The 23,969-nt window shown below is 38.8% G+C and overlaps 1 protein-coding gene across 2 annotated transcripts; it reads right to left on the reverse strand.

Moving 5' to 3' along the window:
• Positions 1 to 2,502: 2,502 nt before the first annotated feature.
• traf2a (Tnf receptor-associated factor 2a) lies at positions 2,503 to 23,671 on the reverse strand. 2 transcript variants are annotated; one of them, XM_051075142.1, is made up of 10 exons: positions 23,536 to 23,671; positions 17,983 to 18,061; positions 17,371 to 17,469; positions 15,494 to 15,655; positions 14,579 to 14,653; positions 14,374 to 14,448; positions 10,260 to 10,736; positions 9,233 to 9,410; positions 8,982 to 9,130; positions 2,503 to 6,802 (listed from the first exon to the last, which is right to left on the reverse strand). In XM_051075142.1, the coding sequence occupies exons 1-10, from the start codon at positions 23,613 to 23,615 to the stop codon at positions 6,584 to 6,586; spliced, it is 1,593 nt and encodes a 530-aa protein (XP_050931099.1). In that variant the 5' UTR covers positions 23,616 to 23,671; the 3' UTR covers positions 2,503 to 6,583. The 2 variants fall into 2 exon arrangements, with proteins under 2 accessions (XP_050931099.1, XP_018524804.1); XM_018669288.2 differs by lacking the exon at positions 23,536 to 23,671 and adding an exon at positions 19,915 to 20,515.
• Positions 23,672 to 23,969: the final 298 nt, after the last annotated feature.

The raw sequence follows: 23,969 nt of genomic DNA on the forward strand, positions 1-23,969 counted from the left end.
AATAACTCATGTGGATTCTCTAAGGATATAGAAAGCAAAGAGCATTTTTTTTATTCTAGTGCAAATCTGTGCAGAAATTCTGGCTTTTATTTCAGAAACCACATCAATCCAAGAATACTTTACTGCAACCTCTATGTGTGATGTCAATTAAAGCTTGAGTGCTCATGAAGGAGAAAACCTCAGGTACTTTGGTAAATATTTAGATTCTCCTGCTCATAGGTATGGCTAACAGATGGTTAGATGGATATTTCATTCTGCTGAGTAAACACTTTATTCATGTAAATTTCTGAACAGAATGAAATAATTATATTTTTAGAATCTCTTTGAAGCTGTGTCCGCTCATTTGTCAACAGTAAACAAGGCCAACTACTTCTTATTTTATAAAATGGCTAACATTACTGTGTCTAACTGGTCAGCAATATTGCATGTTAGCTGGTGTGTGTTACTGTGTTTCACTTTGAATAGATAATTTCTTTCTAATTCATTAACAATCAAACAAGTAAGAGAAATAATTATAAAATAAAATTTCAAATAAAAAATAAAATAAAATAAACTTAGGAGTAAGAGAGTAATTTTTTTAAGTTGAGCCAAAATAGTACTGAAATTACTAAAAATTGAACTGTTTGGCCATAATCACCAAAGGCATATTTTGAGAACAAGATGAGCAACATTTGTTGAAAAGAACATATTGCCAGCTGTCAAGAAAGGGGATGGAAATGTTTCACTTTGGAGTTGTTTGACAGCCAGGGGCACAGGAAACATTGCAGAGATAGAGAGAAAAATGGATTCCACTAAATATCAACACATCCTAAATGCAAATGTCCTGCAGTCAGTCAAGGCAGTGAAAGTGAAAGGAAGGAAGCTGACTTCTACAACAGGACAATGATCTAAAGCAGACATCAAAATCCACCATGAGCTACTCCAAGAAACTCAAGCTGAAGCTTTTTTTTCACAGTTCTCTGACCTGAAAATCTGTAGGTAGATCTTAAACATGCTGTGTGCAAGACTATAAATAAATAAAAGTGGGTGAAAATTGAATTCATTAATTAAATCAAAAATAGAAAGACGCAATTTGTTCTGCATTGTGTTGACCAACACATCCATTCATTTATGACACTGAAATTTTAATTATTATTTGTGTCTGTCACTGTCACTTCCTAAGTTTGTCTCAGCCAAAACTGACATGTAACTACAACCAACACAGAACACTCACCTGCTGCTTAACAACCTTCGTACTGTGATGTGTGCACTTGCATAACAGGCCGTGTTGTCAGTGGTCCAGACTTCACACGTGATAGTAATAAATTATGTCTTTTACTTTTATTTGAAAGGGAATTATTGTAAGTCTGTATTGTGCATTTTAATGTCAAGTTTAATAGTTGAAAATAAAAGTTAAGATAATGTATGTTCTCCCAGGGGGGAGCACAGCGGTGCAGTGATTAGCACGCTTCGCCCGGGACTTTTCTGTGCAGAGTTTGCATGTTCTCTCTGTGCCTGAGTGGGTTTCCTCCAGGTACTCTGGCTTCTTGACAGAGTCTAAAGACATAAAGGTTGGATTAATTGGTGACTCTACATTGCCCATAGGTGTGAATTTGAGTGTGAATGCTTGCTTGCTTGTAGCTATGTGTTGGCTCTGTGATAGACTGATGACCTGTCCAGGGAGTATCCTGGACTGGGGTTGGCTCAGTCCCCCATGACCCTCAAAAGGATAGGCAGTATAGATAATGGATGGATGGATGGATGAGCGTGCTCCCAGTCATTTAGTTTAGTAGTACAAGTGGGTGGGCTCAGGCCCATTAGGCCCACCCACAACGCTGCTCCTGATTCATATGTCACAATTACTGTTAGGATTTTAAAATATAGTTTTATGTCTCTATCTTTAAAGGTTATGAAATAAAAAAGTAACAATGCCATTACCATTTGAAGAAAGTCTCATGTTTAATGTCTGTTTGCTGCAGGGGTTGTATTTACTTCTTTTCATTTCAAATATCAACAAGATACATAATTTGCCCAGGGGCACCCAAACTTTTGCATACAACTGTACATCACATTGACATATTGTTTATTCTGTTGCAATAATAGTGAGGCACAGTGTGGCATTTGCTACAAGTCATTATTACTGATACAGCAATCAGTCAGCTCAAATGCAATTTTGTTCCTCATTCGGAGTCAAGAGAAGGTTTCTGTTCAATCCATTTAACAGTTCAAGCTACAGGAGGCAAAAACAGACAAATGTGTATGAATGCCTGTATGGTGACATTTAGCAGGTGGTAATGAACTGTGAAGCCCTTTTGTCATGTTCACCAGCTATGAATAAATCTGAAATCCCAGCACACATCACGTTTTACAAGAAACAGTAAAGGTAAACATCAGTACAGTTGCCGCTAGGCTGTGTCTATGAGCACAAATCAGCACATAGGGCCCAACAAATGTAGCAGCTAATTTATTTGTCATTCATGCGAAATGTGGTCTATGTAATTTTCACCAATAACAATATATTCTAAAGAGGGAAAAAAATGATTTATTCATCTGTATCAACACGAAAGCAGAAACTGACAACATAAGCTGCAACCTATCACGGTCAGACAGTAGATGCAGCTTGTCCTTCTTGCTGATGGTCACAATGTCCCAAACAAACCAACACATGCTTTTAAAATGTCTCAACATACAGTCAAACTTTTTTCTTCAATAAATACAATGTATATGTTATTAAGATATGTTGATCTTTCTCTCAGCAGCACACACATCATCAAACTCAAGCACACAGTGAATGTTTGTAGCAAAATTATATCACACACACTCACTCGTGCTGCATATTGATCATGAAAACATAAAAAAATGAAAAATAAAAAGTCACTGGATAATATGAACTAGTGTTCCTACTGAAACATCTCATGCACAGAGAGGTTTTGGTATATGTTGAGCATTTTAAAAACATGCTGGATGTGCTGGGATAAAGATGCCGAAAGCTGTGTTAAAGTGTTATACTGACCTCATTTAGTGCATGGTTTAACAAAGTACTGCTGTAACATTCACTAGTTTAATGTATGAAAAGGGACTATGGAAACATTCTTAGTCACTTGGATTTTATCACATCAAAGGGTCCAGTATAGGGGGTGGGGTTTCATACAGGAGAACGATTAAAAAAACAAACAAACAAACAAAGAACACACTGCACAAAATCAAAGCTTTCACATTTTGGTAGGTTTAAACTCACAGAAAAGCACATCAACAACTCAATGGGCCCAAGGAATATAAGAAAAGGTACAGGCACTTCTTTTTCTGTAAAAAGTATGTCAGTTCAAAGCCGTAAGGAAAGCAAAAAGGAAGGAAAATATCACATCAGTTGTTCCCTCTTTTAGCACCTTAGCTGTGCATCCATCTTGAGACCTTCACACATTCTCAGTTCCAGCTTCCACGTGTCTGTATGTCCAAGAACTACCAAAGGCTACACCCATATGGAAATATAACTCAGTGTCCTCACAAAGTGTTCCACAATGCAGACTCTCTGAATTTAGTAAGGAGAAATTGACTAGGTTAGATATCTAAACACACATAACAAATTCTAAGGTAATGAAGCAACTTAGCAGAATGTCTTTTGATGTCTTCAAATGAAATGACTGATCATGATTATAGAGAAAAACATGTATTGGATTGTATTGTATAGTACTGTACTGTGATGTACTGTACACACAGCGATGATGTATCAAACACGCCTCTCCACTGAGAACACTGCATTTATCATATTTTTCACTGTTCAACTCAACTTTCATCTATTTTCAACTTGTGTCTCTACTCTGCACATAGCCATCAAAACTGCACATCTAGACTCCACTGGAACTGCTCTAAATATTGGCTGAGATAACAGTGATTTCGAAGGTTAGATTCTGAAAGTATCAGTCTGAGAATTTTTGCCAATTTTTAGGCAGATTTCCTGTTTGTTTTTTTGTTTTTTGGAGACTGATATGGCCCTGGATCTGTGCGTCTTTACCAGGCAAGTAGAAATAACTGTGCCCCAAGTTTGCAGGAAAAAGTTCAGTAGATGTAGTAAAGAAAAGAGGCATTTCTAAGACAAAAATCTGAAAGATGTACAATGAATGGACCTGCTTAGCAGATGCCATGTCAGAAGAGACCCTTCATAGATCAACACTGTTCACACACAACATAACAATTAATTGCCTGTAAACTAAGCCAGTAAACACTTAAAAAGATGTTTGTCCCATCTGACGAATCTAACAACTGTACAGTTACTGTTAGTTACTATATGATTTTTTTTTTTTTTTTTTAATCTAAATAAGACAAGAGTCTAAGGGCACTGCTAGCAGGGAGGAGGTCTTAAGCCAAATAATCAACCAACCCATAGTTCCATTTTCAACACCCAACTAACAAGTCTGGAGAACTAAATTTAGGCAACACCACAAAATATAGATAAAAATTAATATACTTTGTGAAGACGCTGCAGTGGGCATATTTTTGTTATACCTCACTTGTTGGTACATATGTGCATAATTCTAATATTATAATATCATATTATATTCAATATTCAATTTTTGGCAATTTCAATATTTGTACATATGCACGTTATTTAATTTTATTTTTTAAACTGATCAAATAAAAATGAATACATCCTTGGTAAAGTGGTGGAAGAAATTGTAAATATGCAGACAACAAATATTGAAAAAAGCCAAAGTTTACTATCAAAAGATATTTATTGATTTTATTAGAACTTTTATGTAAATATAACTTTTATTGGTAATAAAATATGTCATGTTTCCATTTGGGCAAATCAGCTTGACCACCATCACTGTTTAGGTTTCTTGGACAAACAACCCAGAAACTGTTGTAAGCTATAGTGTATCTTCCACAGATCCAACATTAAACTAAAACTGCAAATCACAGCAAAGAAATGGAACAATATACTCTCTCTCAGACACACACTCACACACACACACACACACACACACACACACACACACACAATAACATTCATAATTGAAATACTGCACTCAGAATTCATGGAATTCAAACAATGTCCACGACCACAAATGATTACCAATGATTACCAATACAGGACATGAGAGTTGGAGGCATAGGTGTTAAGAAACCATCAGCAAGTTTAAAAATGAAATTTCAACTGCACTACAAACTGTGTGCAAAGCTGAACAACACTCTGAAGGCTACATGGGTGTCACACATATTTCTAAATGCAAAAAGCGCAATTAACAAAAAATGTCAGTTAATCAAGGCAGCACACGCCAACAGTGAGCACATCCGCCTAGACCTGCTTGATCTATCGCTGTGCTAGTAGGCTGTTTAATCTACATAGCTAATATTTTCATGGCTCAATATTTTCAGTTTTTACTAAAAAAATGGAAATGTATTGGTGTTTGAATTTTCAAACTTAATACAAAAATACAATACAAAAAATCCAGGTGAAATCAGGTAACATAAATACAATTTGCATCACAAGCAATTTGTAGTTTGACCTTTTTTTAAAGCTGCACTATCAATATTCTTATGTTAACAAGAAGCCAAATAACTGTAGAAATTAGATTCTGAAGTTTTCACTCATGTCTACTGAGCATTTTGTTGAACTGTTTTGATTGTATGACCCACAGTTTTACTGTTTTGAATTAGGCTTTCATTCACCTTACGCCTAGCAGCAGCAAGAAGCTGTTTTCAGTGGAAAAAGCGCTGATAAACCCACTGTACACTACCTTCACAGCACTTGACGGCAGACAAAGTTAGTTGGAGAATAGAGCAGAGAGCTAAAGAGCTAGCTAAAGATCCAGGTATTTTTCTCAGAAGTTGGTGGGGACCAAAACAGAGCAAACAGGAGAGTTTACATTGGACTTTTTCCCTGGTTGCCAAAAATGCAATTTCCATTGAACACTGTCTCTGCTGGATGTGTAAATAAGGAACAGTTTGCTCTATCAACATTTCAAGTTTCCATAGTTAAATGTGTAATTTTTACCATGACCGGTTATTAGAACTGCAATTAGCAGCAATATATAATTTTTGTCACTGGAGGACTTTAATTACTTGCAGCAAGAAACGAACATTTGAATATGAATGGTCATACTGTTCTAAAATCAGTTTATATCTTAAAAAACAAAAGGTCTTTTTTCTGTGTAAAACTGATATGGTGAGCCTCATCTATGGTATAGGAAGCCACAGAATAATCACTGGAGATTAGAAACAGTGTTATAGTTCTAGTTATTTCACACGTCTATTATTCTATCTAGGTATTGGAATGCTTCTATCAGTTCAAATGCTGTGTGTGTCTTCTGCGAGGTCTTCTCCAGTCACTTTTGCAGGTAATCAATGTTTTGTCAAATAAAAACTTTTATTGGTTAAACACAATGGTTAAGGAGGTTTGAAAACCAACAACTACTGTGACCAGTGGCCAAAAAGAAGTTGGTTTGCTGCTCTGGTCTCACATATTGCCGCCATCAATCCATACCAAAACCAAAAGAACTAGACAGACCCCAAAGAGAAATGCCAGTTACTGGTGATACAGAAGCCTGTTGATTTAAACAGGTTAGTAGCAACAAAAGGCAGGGTTGGATTCATGCCCTCATGCCTAAAGTCCAGTGAGGTCTACAATGGCCTTGATAAAGATGGTGTCATCGCGTATGTAAGAATTTTTAGAGTCCAGTTTGGAGAGTGAACAGAAGAGTGGACAGCCGCTGGCGATGTTCATATCACTGACGGGCCTCTGGAAGGATGAGGAGGAGATGTCGGGCCGGAAGGCATCGATTATATGCTCCCTGTTGTTCTGGTCAAGCAGCATTAGGGTGACCTGGGTACAGAGGTTACGAGTCTAGCCTTACATCTTCTCTGACAGGTAAACTGGAGCTGACCCACTAATGCAGTTCCAGTTTTAGCACAATGACACGTCTCCATAAAATATTGTGCATATTATACATTTATTTGCTTTCTTCTTGAGAATTAAATGAGATGAGAAGATAACAATCTCACAATTTAGCATAGAGACTGCTCCTGGGAGGAAAACAGCTTGCCTGGCTCTGTTCAAATTTTTAAAAATAGTTACAGCTTGTAACTTCTCCTGAAGTTAGAACCTGTCATTTTTAAATTTGTGTACAGGTCACACAAACAAGTTACAGTGAATTAACAGGTGTTAAAAGTATGGAAAAGCATCTTTTTGAACTTCAGAGCCAGCTGTCTCCCTGTTGTCTTAATGCTAAGCTTGGCTAACATACAAGGTATGACTATTAAATAATGAGACTGTGCTTATGAGGATAAAACCACATGGTTCACAGTCACACTGAGTGTTATATATTAAAGGTTGGGTATTCACACTTTTTATTCAAACTGAAAGAAATAGCAGCTGAATCTATTTGTACATTGTATGAGGAACACTGCATGTCACGTGCACGTGTGTTTGAATGGCACAAAAGATTTAGTGAAGGCAGAGAGGATGTCCAAGATGATGAACGTTCTGGGCGTCCACATCAAAAACTTCTGCAAACATTCAACTAATTGAACAAATCACTGGAAATGATCGAGGACTCAGTATGAGAGGACAAATGGTCTCCATTGATAAAGAGATAGTTCAGCAAATCCTGCATGAAAATTTGAACAAGACAAAAGTGTGTGCCAAAGTTGTCCCAAAACTTCTGACTCCTGATCAAAAGGAAAAGCAGTTTCTGGCCCAAAAACAAATCACAGTGCTTGATCACCCTCCCTGTTCACCTGATCTAGCACCATGTGACTTTTTCCTAAGATCAAATCTGTGCTCAAAGGAACATGTTTTGAGTCTGTGTCAGAAGTTAAGAAAAGAACGACAGAGGATCTGAGACAACTGTCCCAAGAAGACCTACTGCACTGCTTTGATCAGTGGAAGACCTGAATGCAGTGTAGTGTTGATGCAGAGGGGGAGTATGTTAAAGAGACACTGAAAAATGTTTATGTTCAATAAAGTTGTATTATAGCATTAGTCTCGTTAGTTAATAACCATACCTCGTAAATACCAATGCCAGCTCCACCCTTAATTTACAGAAATGAGCAGTGTCAAGCTTCTCATCTCACTCTCTGAAAGAAGGCAAAAACGTGTATATCCCAAAATGATTTAGTATTCCTTTAAATTATTTACTTGACTTAATTACACTATACACCTACAAAATTGACAAAATGCCTTAAAATGTTCACTTAAAAATTTGTCTTGGGAGCTTGAGTTTCACTGCACAGGATAATGAACCTGACATTAGAGGGCTAGTTTCACAATTACCTGCTGAAGAGAGAAAGTTTTTCTATGCTCATGTTAAATGTTAGATATGGATGTAAAAACAGCTAGTCCAGAAACCGATCCTGATACAACAGGAGAAGGAAAAATATAACTTCAAGTATCTTTAACTAAGTAACTCAACTTTTTTGTGGGACATAAACGACATAAACAATTATTTTAAGCATAGTATTTTTATATGTCTTAAATTCCCTGAAAACATGGTTTCAGATTTTAAATATTTCTCTTTAATATCAAATACTCTTTACTAGATGTGCAACAACTAAAGTTGTGTGACAAAAAACATCCTTTGGTATTACTGCTTTAGATTGAAAGTGTTGTTTAACAGTGGCCTGGCAACATAAGCAAACAATCTCAAATGTTATCAGATTTTGATTCAAATTTCACTAAAGCCTATTGGTGCACAGAAACACATGATATCCTTTTTTCCAACCATGTCCCTCCCAATTCAATCTACTAACTAGAGCTCAGACAAAAATTCAAAAAATCTCTCAAATTAAATGACCAAATCTGCAGAACAGCCTTCAGGGCCTTTAAAACATGTATGGAATGGGTCATTTTTCTGAATTTTCTCAGAATTTTCTGATGACATGGACAGTACATTAAACTATTTTTAATAATAAACTTTTGGTCTTTTTTATTAATGTATTCATTTCAAAATACTTACAGAAGTGCAGTATTTTTTATTTTTTTGCCTAATTCTAATGAGCATTACCTTCTGATTAAAAGGCCACTTGAGGAGTGCGTCGCTGTGTCCTCTCATCACCACAAAGAACAGAGACAAGTGGGTGCCGCGGCCCGTCCCATCTCCATTCAGGTAGATTCGCAAACACATCTTGTAGCCATATTTACTGGTATAAAAGGCTAGAAAACATAATACAAAAATAAAGTGTAATCATGTCATACAGATGTCTCGTCATTGTCTGGATTATAACTCAGATGTTAGTTATCATATGTAGTTGTTACCTGGAGAGAACATAGCAGGGGCACGGCCAGCCACGGCATCTTGCCTCTTCTTGGTGAAATCTGATATCTTCCAGACAAAGATACCGTCATATGTGGCTGCAGACATCTCCCTCATTTTCCCCTCCATCTCCACGATGGATAGGTCTCTCAGACTCACAGTCCTCTCTAGCTGACGAACCTTCAGAAGAGCAACACATGAACAAGGCAGTTTACTTAACACGTTAGCTTTGAGTCTTCAGTAAGCCCACAACTGACTCTCCCTAATAAGTGGAGGGTTATTGTGCAATGTGATGAGCTAAAATCTGATGAAGCAATTATTCTATTGAGCTATAGAATAGCTAGTATATTGAGAAAATTTACATTGTGCCTGATGGAAGATGGAACTGTCACTGAACTTCTCTGACCTATTGTCAATCTCATGGATGAATACATAGTGATGTGTATATATATATATATATATATATATATATCCCCCAGTGAAGTGATCCTTTCAAACTCTCATGTCACTACCAATATTTTAATTTCTATTGTCTTTACAATTAGAGTTGAGTGGAAAGAAAAAACAGTTCACATAAGAATAGCATTTTTTTTGTCTTCTACAACTGTGAATCAGTTAACAAATGCCAAAAATCTGTTTTTGTAATAAAGTTAATAACTTTATGTTGATGGAATGAAAGACAGAATTTAACCACGAGTGCATAGTGCAGCACCCGGACAGTCTACAGCACGCACATACTCATCTTCAAAAACTGGATTTAATGACTTATGATCAACTTTGCAAAAATGGGCAGTGTTTTGTGAATGCTTTGTGGCCCATCATGTACAGACTGACATTAGCAGAGGAGAACATTGTACTCCAGCACTAACAAATAAGACACTGGAACCAAGACACTGGAAATAAAATAAATCATCTCTGGCACCAAAGTATGATTTGTTTGGTGAGGTCCATGTCTTGATTTTGTTCCACAGTATCATTTGTGATTTTCATTTGATCAGGGGGGATTTCAGAGGTCATGTGTTTTGTTACCTTGTTGTTGAGGATCTCAATCTTGTCCTGGTCCAGTCGGTGCTGGCGGTTATAGGCCTCCATGGTGGTGCAGGAGCGCTCCATCTCCCTGTTGAGGACACAGACGATGTTCTCGAATGTGCTCACTTTGAGCTCCAGCTCCTGGCAGCGCCGGCTCAGCTCTGCCACCTTGGTCTTTTCGCTCTGGAGCTGCAGCTCCAGTGCGGCACCCATGGCGCTGGGTAGCGGGGTAAAGGAGGTGGCCAGGGTCGGGGCACATGCACCCTGCACGGGAGCAGCCCCACCCAGCTGGCTCATCTTCTGCTCCAGGTCCCTGAGGGACTGGTGGAGTTCCTGCAGCTTGTGGCTGGCCACCTCCAAACTCTGGGGCTGCAGGCTCTCCAGGCTCACTTTGATGCCCATGATGAAATGCAGGAGCAAGTTGAGGTGTTCATAGGAACACTGCCGCTCATGGTCATGAATCTTCTCTTTCTCCACCTTGGAGTCAAAGAAAGATACAAGTAGAAAGACACTAAGAGCAAAGTCCTCATCCATTACTACCATAGTAGCAGAAAGTGACATTAAAATGATGTGCGTGAAATCATGCTACAGTGTAAGAAAATAGCAAAAGCACAGGGCAAAGAAATAACAAAGCTAATAATGGATACATATGCTGTATTACGTATTATTCCATTAACAGTTTTTCCTGTTTTATTGTTTTATTGTACACTGATACTGAGCAGCAGAAAAATGACTTGATGTCAAAGTGAAAACAAATCTCACAAATTTAGCACAAATACAAACCACAGCTCATAGTAAAGGCTTCAAATACCCAACCATTACTACTTTACTAAGATATATTTTGGTAAGTCCGATATTAAGTTGAATAGAGACTATCTACGTGTAATGAAGGTATGCAATCTTATGCACCTGGTGGTCCAACAGTTCAAGAGGTCAAAACAGGTCAAAAACTACAGGGGAATCCAGAATAAGAGGCTACACCTGTCATGGTGTCCATGTCACTGTTATACAGAAACAGACTGACACACAGTAAATCCAGTAGTTACACAAACTCTGTTTGTATAAGAACTGACCTGCTCCCTCTGTCGTTCCTGCTCACCTAACCTTAACACAACGACCTGTTCTCTCCACTGCAGAGCAGTGTCATTAAGAAGCTGGATTCACTTACTCGCTGCAGCTTCATATCTAACTTTCAGTTGAAGAACTGGTTTAAATTAGATATCACTGATGACAGGGACATGATACTGAATTCAAAACACTACTGCTGTGCTAAACAGAAGCTACAACAATTCTACAGATTAATACACCTTGTTGAGTCTTGCGCTATTTTACTTACTTATATTTTTATTTTATATTTGTTGAAGAAAAATGTAATTCATTTTGTCATGGTCCTGGAATATTTTTTTTGTGATGACCTTGCAAAGTTGCATAAAGTTCTATGGTGTGATGACAACTGATACCAAGCAATGTTTGATGTCAGCCAAACACGGCAGAATCACCATCAATACAGCATCCCCAGCATGAAACCTGGTGCTGACAACATCGTGCTATGGGGATTCTTCTCCACAGCACACCCGGAGGGACTATGACAGAAAGGTCAAATGACCCCAGAGGACAACCTGTTGTATGAGAACTGCCACTTAGGACACAATTTATGTGTCAGCATTACAATACCCAAAATAAGACCAAAGTTACACAAGGAAGACATGAGAGCAACAGTGTGAATGTCCTGGAGTGTCTGAGCCAGTGTTCAGATCTCAGTCCAAATCCAGAATTTATGGCTGGACTTGAAAACTTCTGTTCCCGATTTAACAGAGCATTTAGTTTCATTCTTAACCCACGAAACAGTAGTTTGACTAAAAAGGAAATAAATAAAATGTCAAAAATCTCATGGTCCACTTTGAAGCTTTTCCAAGGCCTTCCAGGGCATCTCATGGTTTTCCGACAGTCTATTTTCATGGATTTGACAAAGTTTAAGCAGTTTTGTAAAGAAGAAAAGAGGGAAAGCTGCAGATGTTACATCTATTCTAAAGAACAACTCCATTATTTTTCCACATAAAAGTCTGTTTACACGTTTTGGAGAGTAAGACTGCATATGTAGTTCTGCAAAGTCTTTTGTGTCTCCAGGGAAACAAGGGAGACGAGAAGTCTGATAAATGTCTTCAAGTGATGTCGCTTGAGTGAGTGTTTGAAAAGTCACTAGAATCACCACTTTGCTATTGTATGCTTCCACCAACCAGTCAAGTTACAGGAAATATGGTCACAGTCTTTCTGTTCCTGAGTTAAGGCACTGAATGATGTCCAAAATGTGTCTTTGCAGAACAAGATGATGTCAGCTAGATTTGGATATAAAATGTCATAATTTTATCCTATTAAACATATGTGTGAAATTGTGTCATAATTAGCATATGAATTCTTGAGTTATGGCCAAAAATGTATTTTGTAAGGTCACAGTGACCTTCACCTTTAATCTTTTACCACCAAATTCTGGTAAATTCAACCTCGGATCTAAGTGAACATTTGTGCCAGAAATTTTCCTCAAGATGTTCCTGAAATATTGCATTCATGTCAATGGAACGGACAACCCAAAAACATACAAGGTGCGATCAGAAAGCTCAGAGACTGTGCCTATAATAAGCAAAGACCTGATTTAAATTTGCCCCTTCCCCTTCAAAGTAGTCATATTATACAGCGACACACTGCTCCCAGGATTCTGCCATGCTTGGAACGCTCCCAGAAGTTCCATTCTGTAGGTATGTCAAGCACAATCTGCAACATACACTGGATCTCCTCCACTTCGTCAAAATGAACCTTCAGCTTGAATTTATTTTTGGGGAGGAGGAAGAAGAAGCAGGAGGCAAAATCCAGAAAGCAGGGTGGGTAAGGAGCTACGACTGTGTTGGTGCAGCCAAACAACTTGCATCCAATTGCCACTGCACCACAGCTGAGGTTGTTTGTGCTGAACGTCTTACATCAGATGCTTCAGAACGACGCAGCAGAACTCAGCATTGACAGTTTGACCCTGATGGACAAATTCACTGCACACAACACAATGCTGAAGAGAAAGATGCCTTCTTCAGTCTTGGAGATTGCTGGTTCCTCCTCAACATGAAGGTCGGGTCATCTTGGGCCTCTTAAAGAGATCCTCGCAGACTTTGATATGGTGCTATGAAATTACAAATACAAATGCAAATGCAAATGCGTAACACGGAATACTGACTCATAAGAGTTTGCACATTACCGTGCCACACTCTGTTTACTTGCAACAGGAACAGTCTCTGAGCTTTTTGAGCATACCTCATAATGCCTCCAGCCTGCTACAGAGGCATACAAAATCTGGAGGTGTGGAGTTAGAAAGGTGTGAGCTTACCAGAACTCTGTAGCCTGCCTCTCATCTCTGCATCAAGTTCAGGCTACATGAGCCACACCTAGCCTAGCAGACCCGAATCGCTGACCAAAACCACCGTCAAGTTGCATCATGAGTAAAGTAGGCACCAAATTTGACCAAGGAAGAGGAATAGAAGGAATAGAAAAAGAAAGTCTTGGCTGCATTAGTCTTGATCCTCTTTTTTTAAACTGTCAATGGAGAATCAGTTTTACAAGTTACAAAACAATTTTAAATTGGCATATACTGCAGTCACAGTTATGTTTCATATTTGTACAGACAGTTCCATTTAATGATCTATACTCTTTTTAGTCTTCCTGTTTGTCAGAGCCAAAAAACCTAACCACAACCATTTCAGGAGTTAAAAACACGAGTCTATACCAGGTAAAAACTTAACTCAGGCATTGAACATATATACACAAGATGAATTTATAGACATGTAGCAACAAATTCTGTAACCAATGTTAAATAATGTAATATCCTGGCAATGTTTCTCTAAATGGTTCAAGAGGAAGAAAAATGTTTTGGCAAAATAATGTAGTTTTACTTTCTCATTAAGTATCAGTGTGATTCATGTTATTTGCATATTTTGCCTTTTTTGTTAAAACATTTGAAAATTGAATTTCTATCCTATCTATCCACTGAGTGGAATGAGTTATCAAATGATACAGTAGTTATTACATTAGTCAGTTACATATATAGCATATTATGACAAAAATGTCTACTTACAGACGTATCGCAGCCAACAACATGAAATCTGCATGGTGCTTTAAATTTACTGCAGAACTTAATATGGTCCACATACTGTAAAACAAAAAAAAGAAAGACTAATGATCTATAGAATATGTTGTAGAATTTGATCCCTAGCTAAATGGTTAATGAGATCAATCAAACAGAATTATGAAAATTCATGAGAAATTAAATTCCAGGATACCTTTTCTCTGGGGATCTTTTTCTTTGCACAACCTTCACAAATCATCGGGTACTTTGGACAGATTTCATCATGAGCCTGGGCAAAAAGTATGCAGAATTAGTTCACAATAAAAGCAATATCATATCATAGGGCAGTTGGTAATATTCAGCCTCCTTCACTTGTTCCACAAAGTTCTGAATATAAAAGCATATTTCAAGAGATCATTGTTATATATTGTATTTGTTATGAATTTTACCAAATATATGTTGAGGTATTAAGTTTCCAGTCAGGTTTTTACAGTGGAACCAATTGTCTGATTTCCACCTAAGATACCGCACTGGTATGTCTGACAATCACTTTTAAAAACAGCAGGCCACAGCAGTAGAGGGATTATTAGACTAGTGGAAAAACACTAGAAATCTGAGACAAGTAAATGCCTGTGAGAGCTGACTCAGAGAGTCCCTGTGCCCCTGTCCCTCTTGTTTCTGAAGCGATGTTTACTCTCAGTATCAGTTTCCTGCATCATTAAAGATGTGCATGTTTTTAAACTGCGACATAAATATTGACTGGAAAATGCTCTCCTGTAGCTTGCATCATATACACAGAGATAAACAAGTACTGGCAAATGGATAAACTAGATAAATGAATACATTAATATTAGTGTCGTTCTAATTTACTTTTTGCTGTGTTTATAAATTTTGATCATCACATATATTATTATCAGATTTCTTATACCCTCAAAAATTTAAATGGGCATCTGCCTTAAAACTGTACTAGCCAGGCTCTGCTACAGTTCCCATTAGCTGGGATCTTTGAAGATGTAAACAGGAAGTGTAATGTTGCCATGGAGTCAGTGAGTTAGTTGCAAGTTACAATCCAAGCCCCGGATTTGTACCCCAGACAGTGTTTGATTGTAATACAACAGAGAAGTCTGACCTTGATGTTCTTCAACAAGAAGGGTTCTTTGCAGTATTTGCAGTTGAGTGTCCTCTCTGGACATTCTCTCTCATTGTGGCGTTCCTGTTCATTTGCTCTCATCAGCTCTTTACAGGAAGGACACAGGATGATCATGAAGTCACAGTTGCCCTCATGGCTAACCTGCAGATGACCAACAAACAAAACTGTTCAACTTGTCCAGTTATTATGTGCTGAACTTGGATGTACCTTTGATTTGATGGGGTCACTGACTGTAGATTGCCACCAGGTGGAACATGCACATATCAGGATGTATCTGACACTAATCTGTAAGATGCCAGAGTGAAATGTGACTGATACAATAAAGTCATGCTAATGCCATAATATATAATTCACATTCAGCATGACAAGTTGCCAACTTTTATTTTACACTTTATTAAAGTCAATGCACTGACAAACAACAATGACAGGATGATGCCATGAAAATGACATTTCACATGTAAGGTATCTTATAAGTTTATACAAATAAAGAAAAAAAAAATAAACAGAAGATCTCATTTCAATTTTTGTTAATCTTAGAAAAGTTATGGCGGCAATCATTTTATCTTTTTTTCTTTTTATCCTTCATTGCAAAAGTCATGAGGTAAACAGTAGAAATACAGCTTTCATGTGACAGTGTCACCTACCTAAATGTATTTGATTTGCCATTATGTCACATAGCTCCACACTTAATGTTAAGCCCAACTTTTTTGCTGGACCCTCCGCATTGGCAACTCCACTGTCTCAAAAGACTGCCTCAATTCAAACTGTTGAGAGGGCTGTATTTGTCCATGCAGGGCTAGTCTGAACATGGCCTTAGGTCTTGTCTTTTTGATGCACCCTATATAATTTTCAACATTAGTGCACTCACTTGTGTGCTCATAACAGAGCAGTAGTGTTTTCCTAAGCGCAGTGATAGTGGATTTTATGCAGTTTTACTTTTATTTTGTAGAGAGGGATGTGTGTGTATATACCGTAATTTCCAGACTATAAGCCGCTACTTTTTTCACACACTTTGAACCTTGCGGCTTAAACAATGAATTTATAGATTTTTATGGGCTAACAAGCTTCATGCCGCAAAAACATTTAGCCTCGTCACATCAGACCAGTGAAATTACCGAACAGGTCACAGTGGACCAAGGAAACTGTTTGATTTAGATCAAATGGACTCACACTAAATTCCTCAGATCAGTCATTTTGCGCTTAATGCACACACCCTCATCATGGAAAACACACTAAGAAATGCATATGATGCAGCTTTTGAGTTAAAGGCAATCGATCTGGCTGTCGAAAAGGGAAACATAGCTGCTGCACGTAAGCTTGGCATCAATGAGTCAATGGTGAGACGTTGGAGACGGCAGCGTGAATGTGTAAATATCTCATGTTACAACATAGACACCTGCAACTTATAGACAAGTGCAAGTACAAGACAAGTGCAAATATATATGTGTGTGTGTGTGTACATTAGGATGTCAGGTATGCATATATTCAGGAGCCACCTCTTTTTTTTAGAGTTGGAGTGACTGAGTAACTGAATTAGTAATGTAATATAATTACTTTTCAATGCGTAATGAGTAAGTAATAACAGTTTTAAAATAGCTTGTCCAACACTGTTCACCTGATGATCTACATGCATTTTTTTTATAAAAAATATTTATAAGAAAACCAGATTATTGTTTATCAAACTTTTTATTTGTAACGTAGCACATCCATGAAGATCAGTGTAATTCTGTACATGTGGAGCTAAAGTAGCAAGAAACATTCTTTCCTATATTCTATCAAAATGTGTTCAGTGGCACAGACATTATGAATGATGAGGTGGGTGTTAATGTCCCAGCCTGTTTTGCTTAAGTACGCACCTCAAATTCTTTGATAGTTCCCGTCCACGTGCATCCCTCATTGGGACAGACAGCTGCCAAGGCCTCAACCTCTCTCCGAGCTGCATTGTCTGGGAAAGCCTGGATGGAAAAGCACAGGCTGTTGTTAGTCTTGTCTGGGTTGTGTCTTCAGTTGCAGTCTGAGGTGTAGTGTTACAAACACTCAGCGTCAGTTTATTGAGGGTCAGGATACTTGGAGCTCACTGCTCCCTTCTCCCCTGGCTCTAATTCCTCGAGCACATATGGTCTTTCTAGGAACACAGGACTATAGTTGCTCCATCTATTGTCTACGCTGCCAAAACTTACACAGCGTCACAAAGTTTTAGTGCAGCGACAGTTTTTGTTGTACTGGCTCTGTACTCCAGCACATTGGATCTGGAAATAAACATTAAATATGGCAGGGCTGACTTTGAGGGATTTTACATCCAGATAATCATCAGCAACCCAAAAATACCAAACCTGGATGGACTATACTCCTAATGAGACTCTTTATTATGTTAACAACTAGGGAATTTCAGTGCATAACAATACTGTATTTTATGTAACCATGAGCATCTCTGTAAAAAATACAATGTAAGGTAAAAGTATACTTACACCACCTTGCTTGAGAATAGAGGTGGGTTCCTCAAATAAGTCTTCTTTGATGCAAGCACTGCATTTCTGTGGTCCAGAACTTGAAAGAGGGAAAAACAGATACTGATATTAATATACTGTACCTGTGTTAAAATACCAACCCTTTGCCAGACTAAACAGATACTTGATATCACCTTCACAAGTATCTAAATATTGTTAAAGTCCACTGAGTTCAGTGAGACAACATAATCTCAAGGTTTTGTCTAAGCTTTCATCCACATGGTCTTTGAGTGAATGCCAGACCAAAACTGGTAACAAGTCCATTTGCTGATGAAGACCATGAAATATGGTTGAAAGCTTCATTAAAGCTGGTGAGATTATTTTTTCACACACACAGGGCTGAAACAGTTTTTTTTTTTAACAATGGTTTTTCAGTTTTTCTACTAATTGTTTTAGTAGCTGAGATTCTCTTTTTTGTGTAATTTTAAACAGGAAATGTTTGTGTTCTGGACTGTTGGTGGAATAAAACTTGTCTTCTGAATATGCAAATTTTGGCTGTAGGAATTTTTCTCTACTTTCCGGCAATTTATAGACAAAATAATTATCAATGAAGTAAGGGAAATATCAGCAGGTTAATCAATAATGAAAATAATCATTAGTTGCAGCTCTATACACATATTATAGTCTACATTGCCATTTTATTGAAGATACTGAAGAAGCTAGAGGCACTGCTGTTATTACCTACACCTCATGAAAATATGGAAAAAACCCAAGGTGTCTTATTATAGCAAATATGGTTTATTCTTGCGGTGGCTTCAGCAAATGTTCAGACCCATTCACCTTTTTGCACATTTTTGTGTTATGGATTTAATTTTAAATAGATACAGTTTCCATATTGCCCATCGATCTACCTTCAGTAACCTACAGTGAAAACATGTTCTTAGAAATATTTTTGCAAGTTTATGTCATCCATTTAAAATGAAATCTGATAGTGTGCAAAAAGTGAAGGGGTCTGTCTCTGTACATGGGCACAACAAAGAGGAGTACTGTCAGAACTGACATGTTAACATTGATCGTAACAGTCTAATTTCTGTGAAACTGTGTTAATACAGTTTCGCTGTGGGAGCACTGCTCTTAGATCTGTTGAGGCCAAAATGATTAGACTAAAATACAACTAAAAACTACAAAGGTCTGTATCCATCACCAAAGTCCGCATATATGCGATCTACAGTCCATCACACATCACACACATGCGCACAGTAAGAAAAAAAAAAAAAAATCAATGATCTCATTACTGAGCCTGTCTCCTCGCTGCGCTGTTGGTCCAGAGACCAGCTCATGTATTTCTGCATCATAGCAAAAAAGAAAGAAATTCAGTCATATTAGAGTCATTCTAATACTGAGAAACTATTTTTAAAGTACACGTAGAATATGGATTGGTGAAGCCTGACAGGTCATGTCATTTAGTATGGATATAAAAGTCATTCTAAACTTCTATCAGAAATACCCAATTTAATGTTGGCTCGCTTACTGACAAAGAGTGGAATATATTGTAAAAACCTTTCATAGTCCATCTAGTGAAACAGGCATGTTTATCGATCGGGAATTACTTTGATACAATACGGTGTCATGTTCAACTTCTGGAAATTTACACTGCTTGCTCCGATCAGTTAAAACAGAGGTTAGCAGGACTGGACTATGAAGACAGCTGGCTAACCCTTCACACAAGTTGAGATTTCATCGGGAAAAAGTGATTATCAATGAATTACATGTACGCCGAATTTTGCAGTGGGTCTTTGCGATATATATTCCGTTACATGTCTTTCTAGTCGGACACAGCGTTACCCGTAAAATTAAATTGGGAGATATTCGAAGGATGGTTGGTAACAAGCTCTGATTACTCGTATAGGCTACACAACTAGCTAGCTGGCTAGCAACCATGACACCACTCACCTCACAATTTTGTTGAAACAGAACGAACAAAAACGGTGACCACATTGGGCTTGCAGAGGCCTTCTCAGAATTTTCTGGCACGAATTGCACAAATGCTTGTCTTCGAGGCTGTTGGCCAAAATTTTCTTTGGGAAGCCCGGTTTGTTGCCTTCCAGGGAAGATGGTGGAGACGGTTCCTGTGCAGCCATTATTTCCCCTGAACAATATCGGGGTACTCAGTGGGGTGTGTTCAGGACAGCAAACACGGCTCAGTGTGAGTTTAGTGCTAATCACCAGCAACGACTCATCGTTCTTTTTAATTCTCAGTTTATTAGGGTATTCCTGCTGATGTTAAGACTTCACAACGATATCTGATGATCATGTGCACAGATAAAAAGAGCAGGCGTTTGTATGTGATGTGGTAAAGGTGGCAGTTGAGGATGCTGCTCCATTGTAACTTACTACGTCTACCAGTAGGCGCCGCCAGCCCAGAGGAAGACCAGAGGTGTAGTCAGATTCCCTAAATACCACGGTTCTGTTTTTACTTATCAAGTCTCCTTCACATCTTGACGTTTCCCATCGAGGTCAAGGAAAAGTGGTTAGGAAAGGGGATTTTTGTCAACTGTAAGACCGCAGCCCAGGAATAATATCTCCGGGGCTGAAATTCGCCCTTTAAAAAAACGCAAAGAAATGTTATTTAATAAAAAAAATATATATATATCAAAAGCCTGTCTGGTTTTAATAATGGAAATACTGTCTTTCAGAAGACGGTATTGGTTGACCCATTAGGTAGTCCAGGTCATGACCAGGAGGTCATCTGGAGAAGTCGATACCATGTTTTGTGCATAAACTGTGAGCAGACTAAGGATGGCAGGGAATAGTGATGGTGAGGGTGGGAGTGATAAACATAAATGAGTCAACTGAATTACAGAGAAAGAAATGACCTAGGAAGCAAAGGGAAAGTGGTAACAGTTTGGATCAGAGAGAGGAAGGTGTGGGGGGTGTGGAGGAAGGTTGTTGAGGTTGAGAATGAGGGGTTTAAACTGATTTGGAAGTTCAAGTAAAGAAAACATGGGGGAAGTTAAATGTGTACTTTTTGGGTGTGGGAATGTTTCTCTATTTTCTGACAATTTATAGACAAAATAATTAGCAATTAATTACAGAAAATATTATCAGGTTAATCAATATATCATTTATTTTTGTCTTCACTTTACCTGGTTCACTATAGCTGTTGCTGTATATGTATATGTGTGTATGTGTGTGCGCACGCAGGTGGAGGAGCTGCCTGAGCCCCATCCATGGTGAAAAGAACAGAGACTCAGAGTGACAGGTGGGTCAGATGTTGTAAAAAAACAGTTAGGTGCTGTGCTCAAGTCTTACAATGATAGTGAAAACCCTGCTGTTTATTTAGGCATCACACTGGCTAAAATATTGGTGACATTCTTATGTAAGCAAACATGTAAACCTGTGTACCTTACATCGCAGATAGGCTAGGTGATGATGGAGATCATCAGGAGGGGACAGAACAGGGAGCATACCAGGCCATGGCCTGGCTCCAGACCCAGTTTTAAGCATTTTTACAATGACGTCAAGGAATATGGCACCACAGTGAATTACTTTAAAGATAAAAAACAAACAATCCTGAGGAGGAGTCGGATGAGGTCCAGATCTCCACACCGTCGCTTGGAGCCCTGGAGAACAGGAAACGACCCTGACACTGCCCTACAAATCAGCCAATTCATGCCATGGAGAGCACCAGGAGCTCAGGTGGACACCCATGCAGCCTATTCACCTCTGGACCTGTTCCAGCTGTATTTCTCCCCAACCACAGTGCAAACCCTCTGCAGAAACACCAACAGGTGTGCAGCAAAAACAAAGAGGTGGGTAAGAAGTACAAATGGGCTGATGTTGAGGTTGAGGAGCTCTACAAGTTCCCTGGGCTCCTAATATACACACGGCCGGTGTCACCACCGAGTATGGCGGATTACTGGAAACAAAAAAATGAGGAGAAGAAGGGAACACCAGGGCATGAGAAGTTGTTCAGGATCAGGCCCCTCATCGACCACATCCTCAGTGCCTGCCAGGCTCATTATCACCCAAGGAAGGACTTGGCTGTTGATGAGAGAATGGTGGCCACCAAGGCAAAAACTGGCATGACCCAGTTCATGAATGACAAACCCACGAGGTGGGGGTTCAAGCTGTTTGTGTTGGCTGACTCGAGCAACGACTACACAATAAATTTCAACAAAACACACACACTCGTATGATGCTATGATGCATCTGATTCAGCCATCATACCTTGGCACCGGCTACCATGTTTACTTAGACAATTTTTATACAAGCCCCCAGTTGTTTTTCAATCTGGCCAGCATGACGTCTGGAGTCTGTGGAACATACAGGGACAACAGGAAAGGGTGTCCAACTGGGAGAAAAAATGCCCTCACCAGAAAATCGGAGAGAGGCACAGTGAGATGGATCAGGGAGGGCTCCCTGGTCTTTGTGAAATGGATGGACACATGGGAGGTGTCCATAGGCTCCACAATCCATCCAGCAGTTTCTAGGGAGGTGGTCAAGAGGAGGGTGAAGGAGAAAGATGGACACTGGGCAGTGAAGAACATCTCCTGCCCTGCCCTAATCATTGCCTGCATCATGGGGTTGACCTGTCTGACCAGCTGATCCAGTATTATTCTACCTATCGCAGAACCGCATGCTGGTACCGCACCCTCTTTTTGCACCTTGTGGATATTGCCACCACAAGTGCATACATTCTGCACCGTGACATCAGTGCCTCAAATCAGGTGAAGCCCATGTCCCACAGGGACTTCCAAACTGAACTGGTATCCCAGCTGTGTGGGGTGGACAGCACAGGCGTGCCCACCAAGAGGAGTGCTGATCACATTCCCATTGCCATTGCCATGGTAATAGATGCCAGCCTGAAAGTCACACAAGGCTGCAGGATTTGCCAACGCTGCCACCAGGTGGACAAAAAAAGAAATCTCACTTCCTGGAAGTGCCAATCCTGCAATGTGGCTCTGTGTCTCATTGTGGACAGAAACTGCGTTGCAGAGTGGCATAGATAAAAAACAAAAAAACTGTGCCCCATTGTATATAGTTTGAAATATTTGTATATAGTTTGATTACATCTCAATTTTACCTTTTATGTTACATTTGCACTATTTGGAACTCTAGGAATACAAAGCACTGGTGTAGCTCTCGGTATAATTTTGCACATAGTTTGTTTTGAAGAGTTGCAGCTGACAAGGTAAAAACATCTATAAATAGGCCCAGACTCTGGCTCTGGTTCTGGCTCTGAATCAGGGGAGGCTGCTGCTGAGACAGGAGGGTTCTCTCCCCAAGCTGAGACAATGAGGCACAGAGGCTGAATAGATGACCTGCCACCTATTGCCACATCTATAAGGGAGAACCATTTCCATGTCCCAGCTAAGGGCTCCCCTGATTCAGTTCCACTCCCAGTTGGTGGCTTCCTGAGCTCCTGCACACATTGCAATTTATATCTGTAGTGCTCAGGTCACATATTGTTCATTTAACAATGCTAAACACAGCAAGGAACATGTTAAAAGAGCTTTCATCTGTGCTCTTACTGTACAAGACTATAGTTAAATACAATAAATGAATCCAAACCTTGTATGATTTTTTTCCTTCTTGTTTTTTTTAGGTCCTTCTTCTTGACTGGCAGGGCTCACATTCACAGCAAGATCCATCTCTTTCAGAACAGCTCTTTAAAATGTAACAACAAATAATTATATTAAAAACAACAAATTCATCTTTCAGTATAATTTAAAATGTTGCTAAATGGTAAGTGTAACTTTATTGTTGTTATGAATACATAAAAAACAATATTTTCCTTCACAAGAGTATGACTTAACTCCAGCTGCAGAGGCAAATTGCTTGCCTGAGAACAGCTGGTCCCTCTCTCTTATCAGAAGAATGAAATTTGCCACATGGTCATCTGTCCCTGAAGAAATTAAAATAAATTGACAATTCACATTTCTCTAGTGCTCCTGTGACACTCCAATGTACTTTTGATCCTTTCAGATAAAGAGTAGTCCATATAG

Source organism: Lates calcarifer, linkage group LG13 (genome assembly GCF_001640805.2).
Source record: "Lates calcarifer isolate ASB-BC8 linkage group LG13, TLL_Latcal_v3, whole genome shotgun sequence".
Taxonomy (NCBI): domain Eukaryota; kingdom Metazoa; phylum Chordata; class Actinopteri; family Centropomidae; genus Lates; species Lates calcarifer.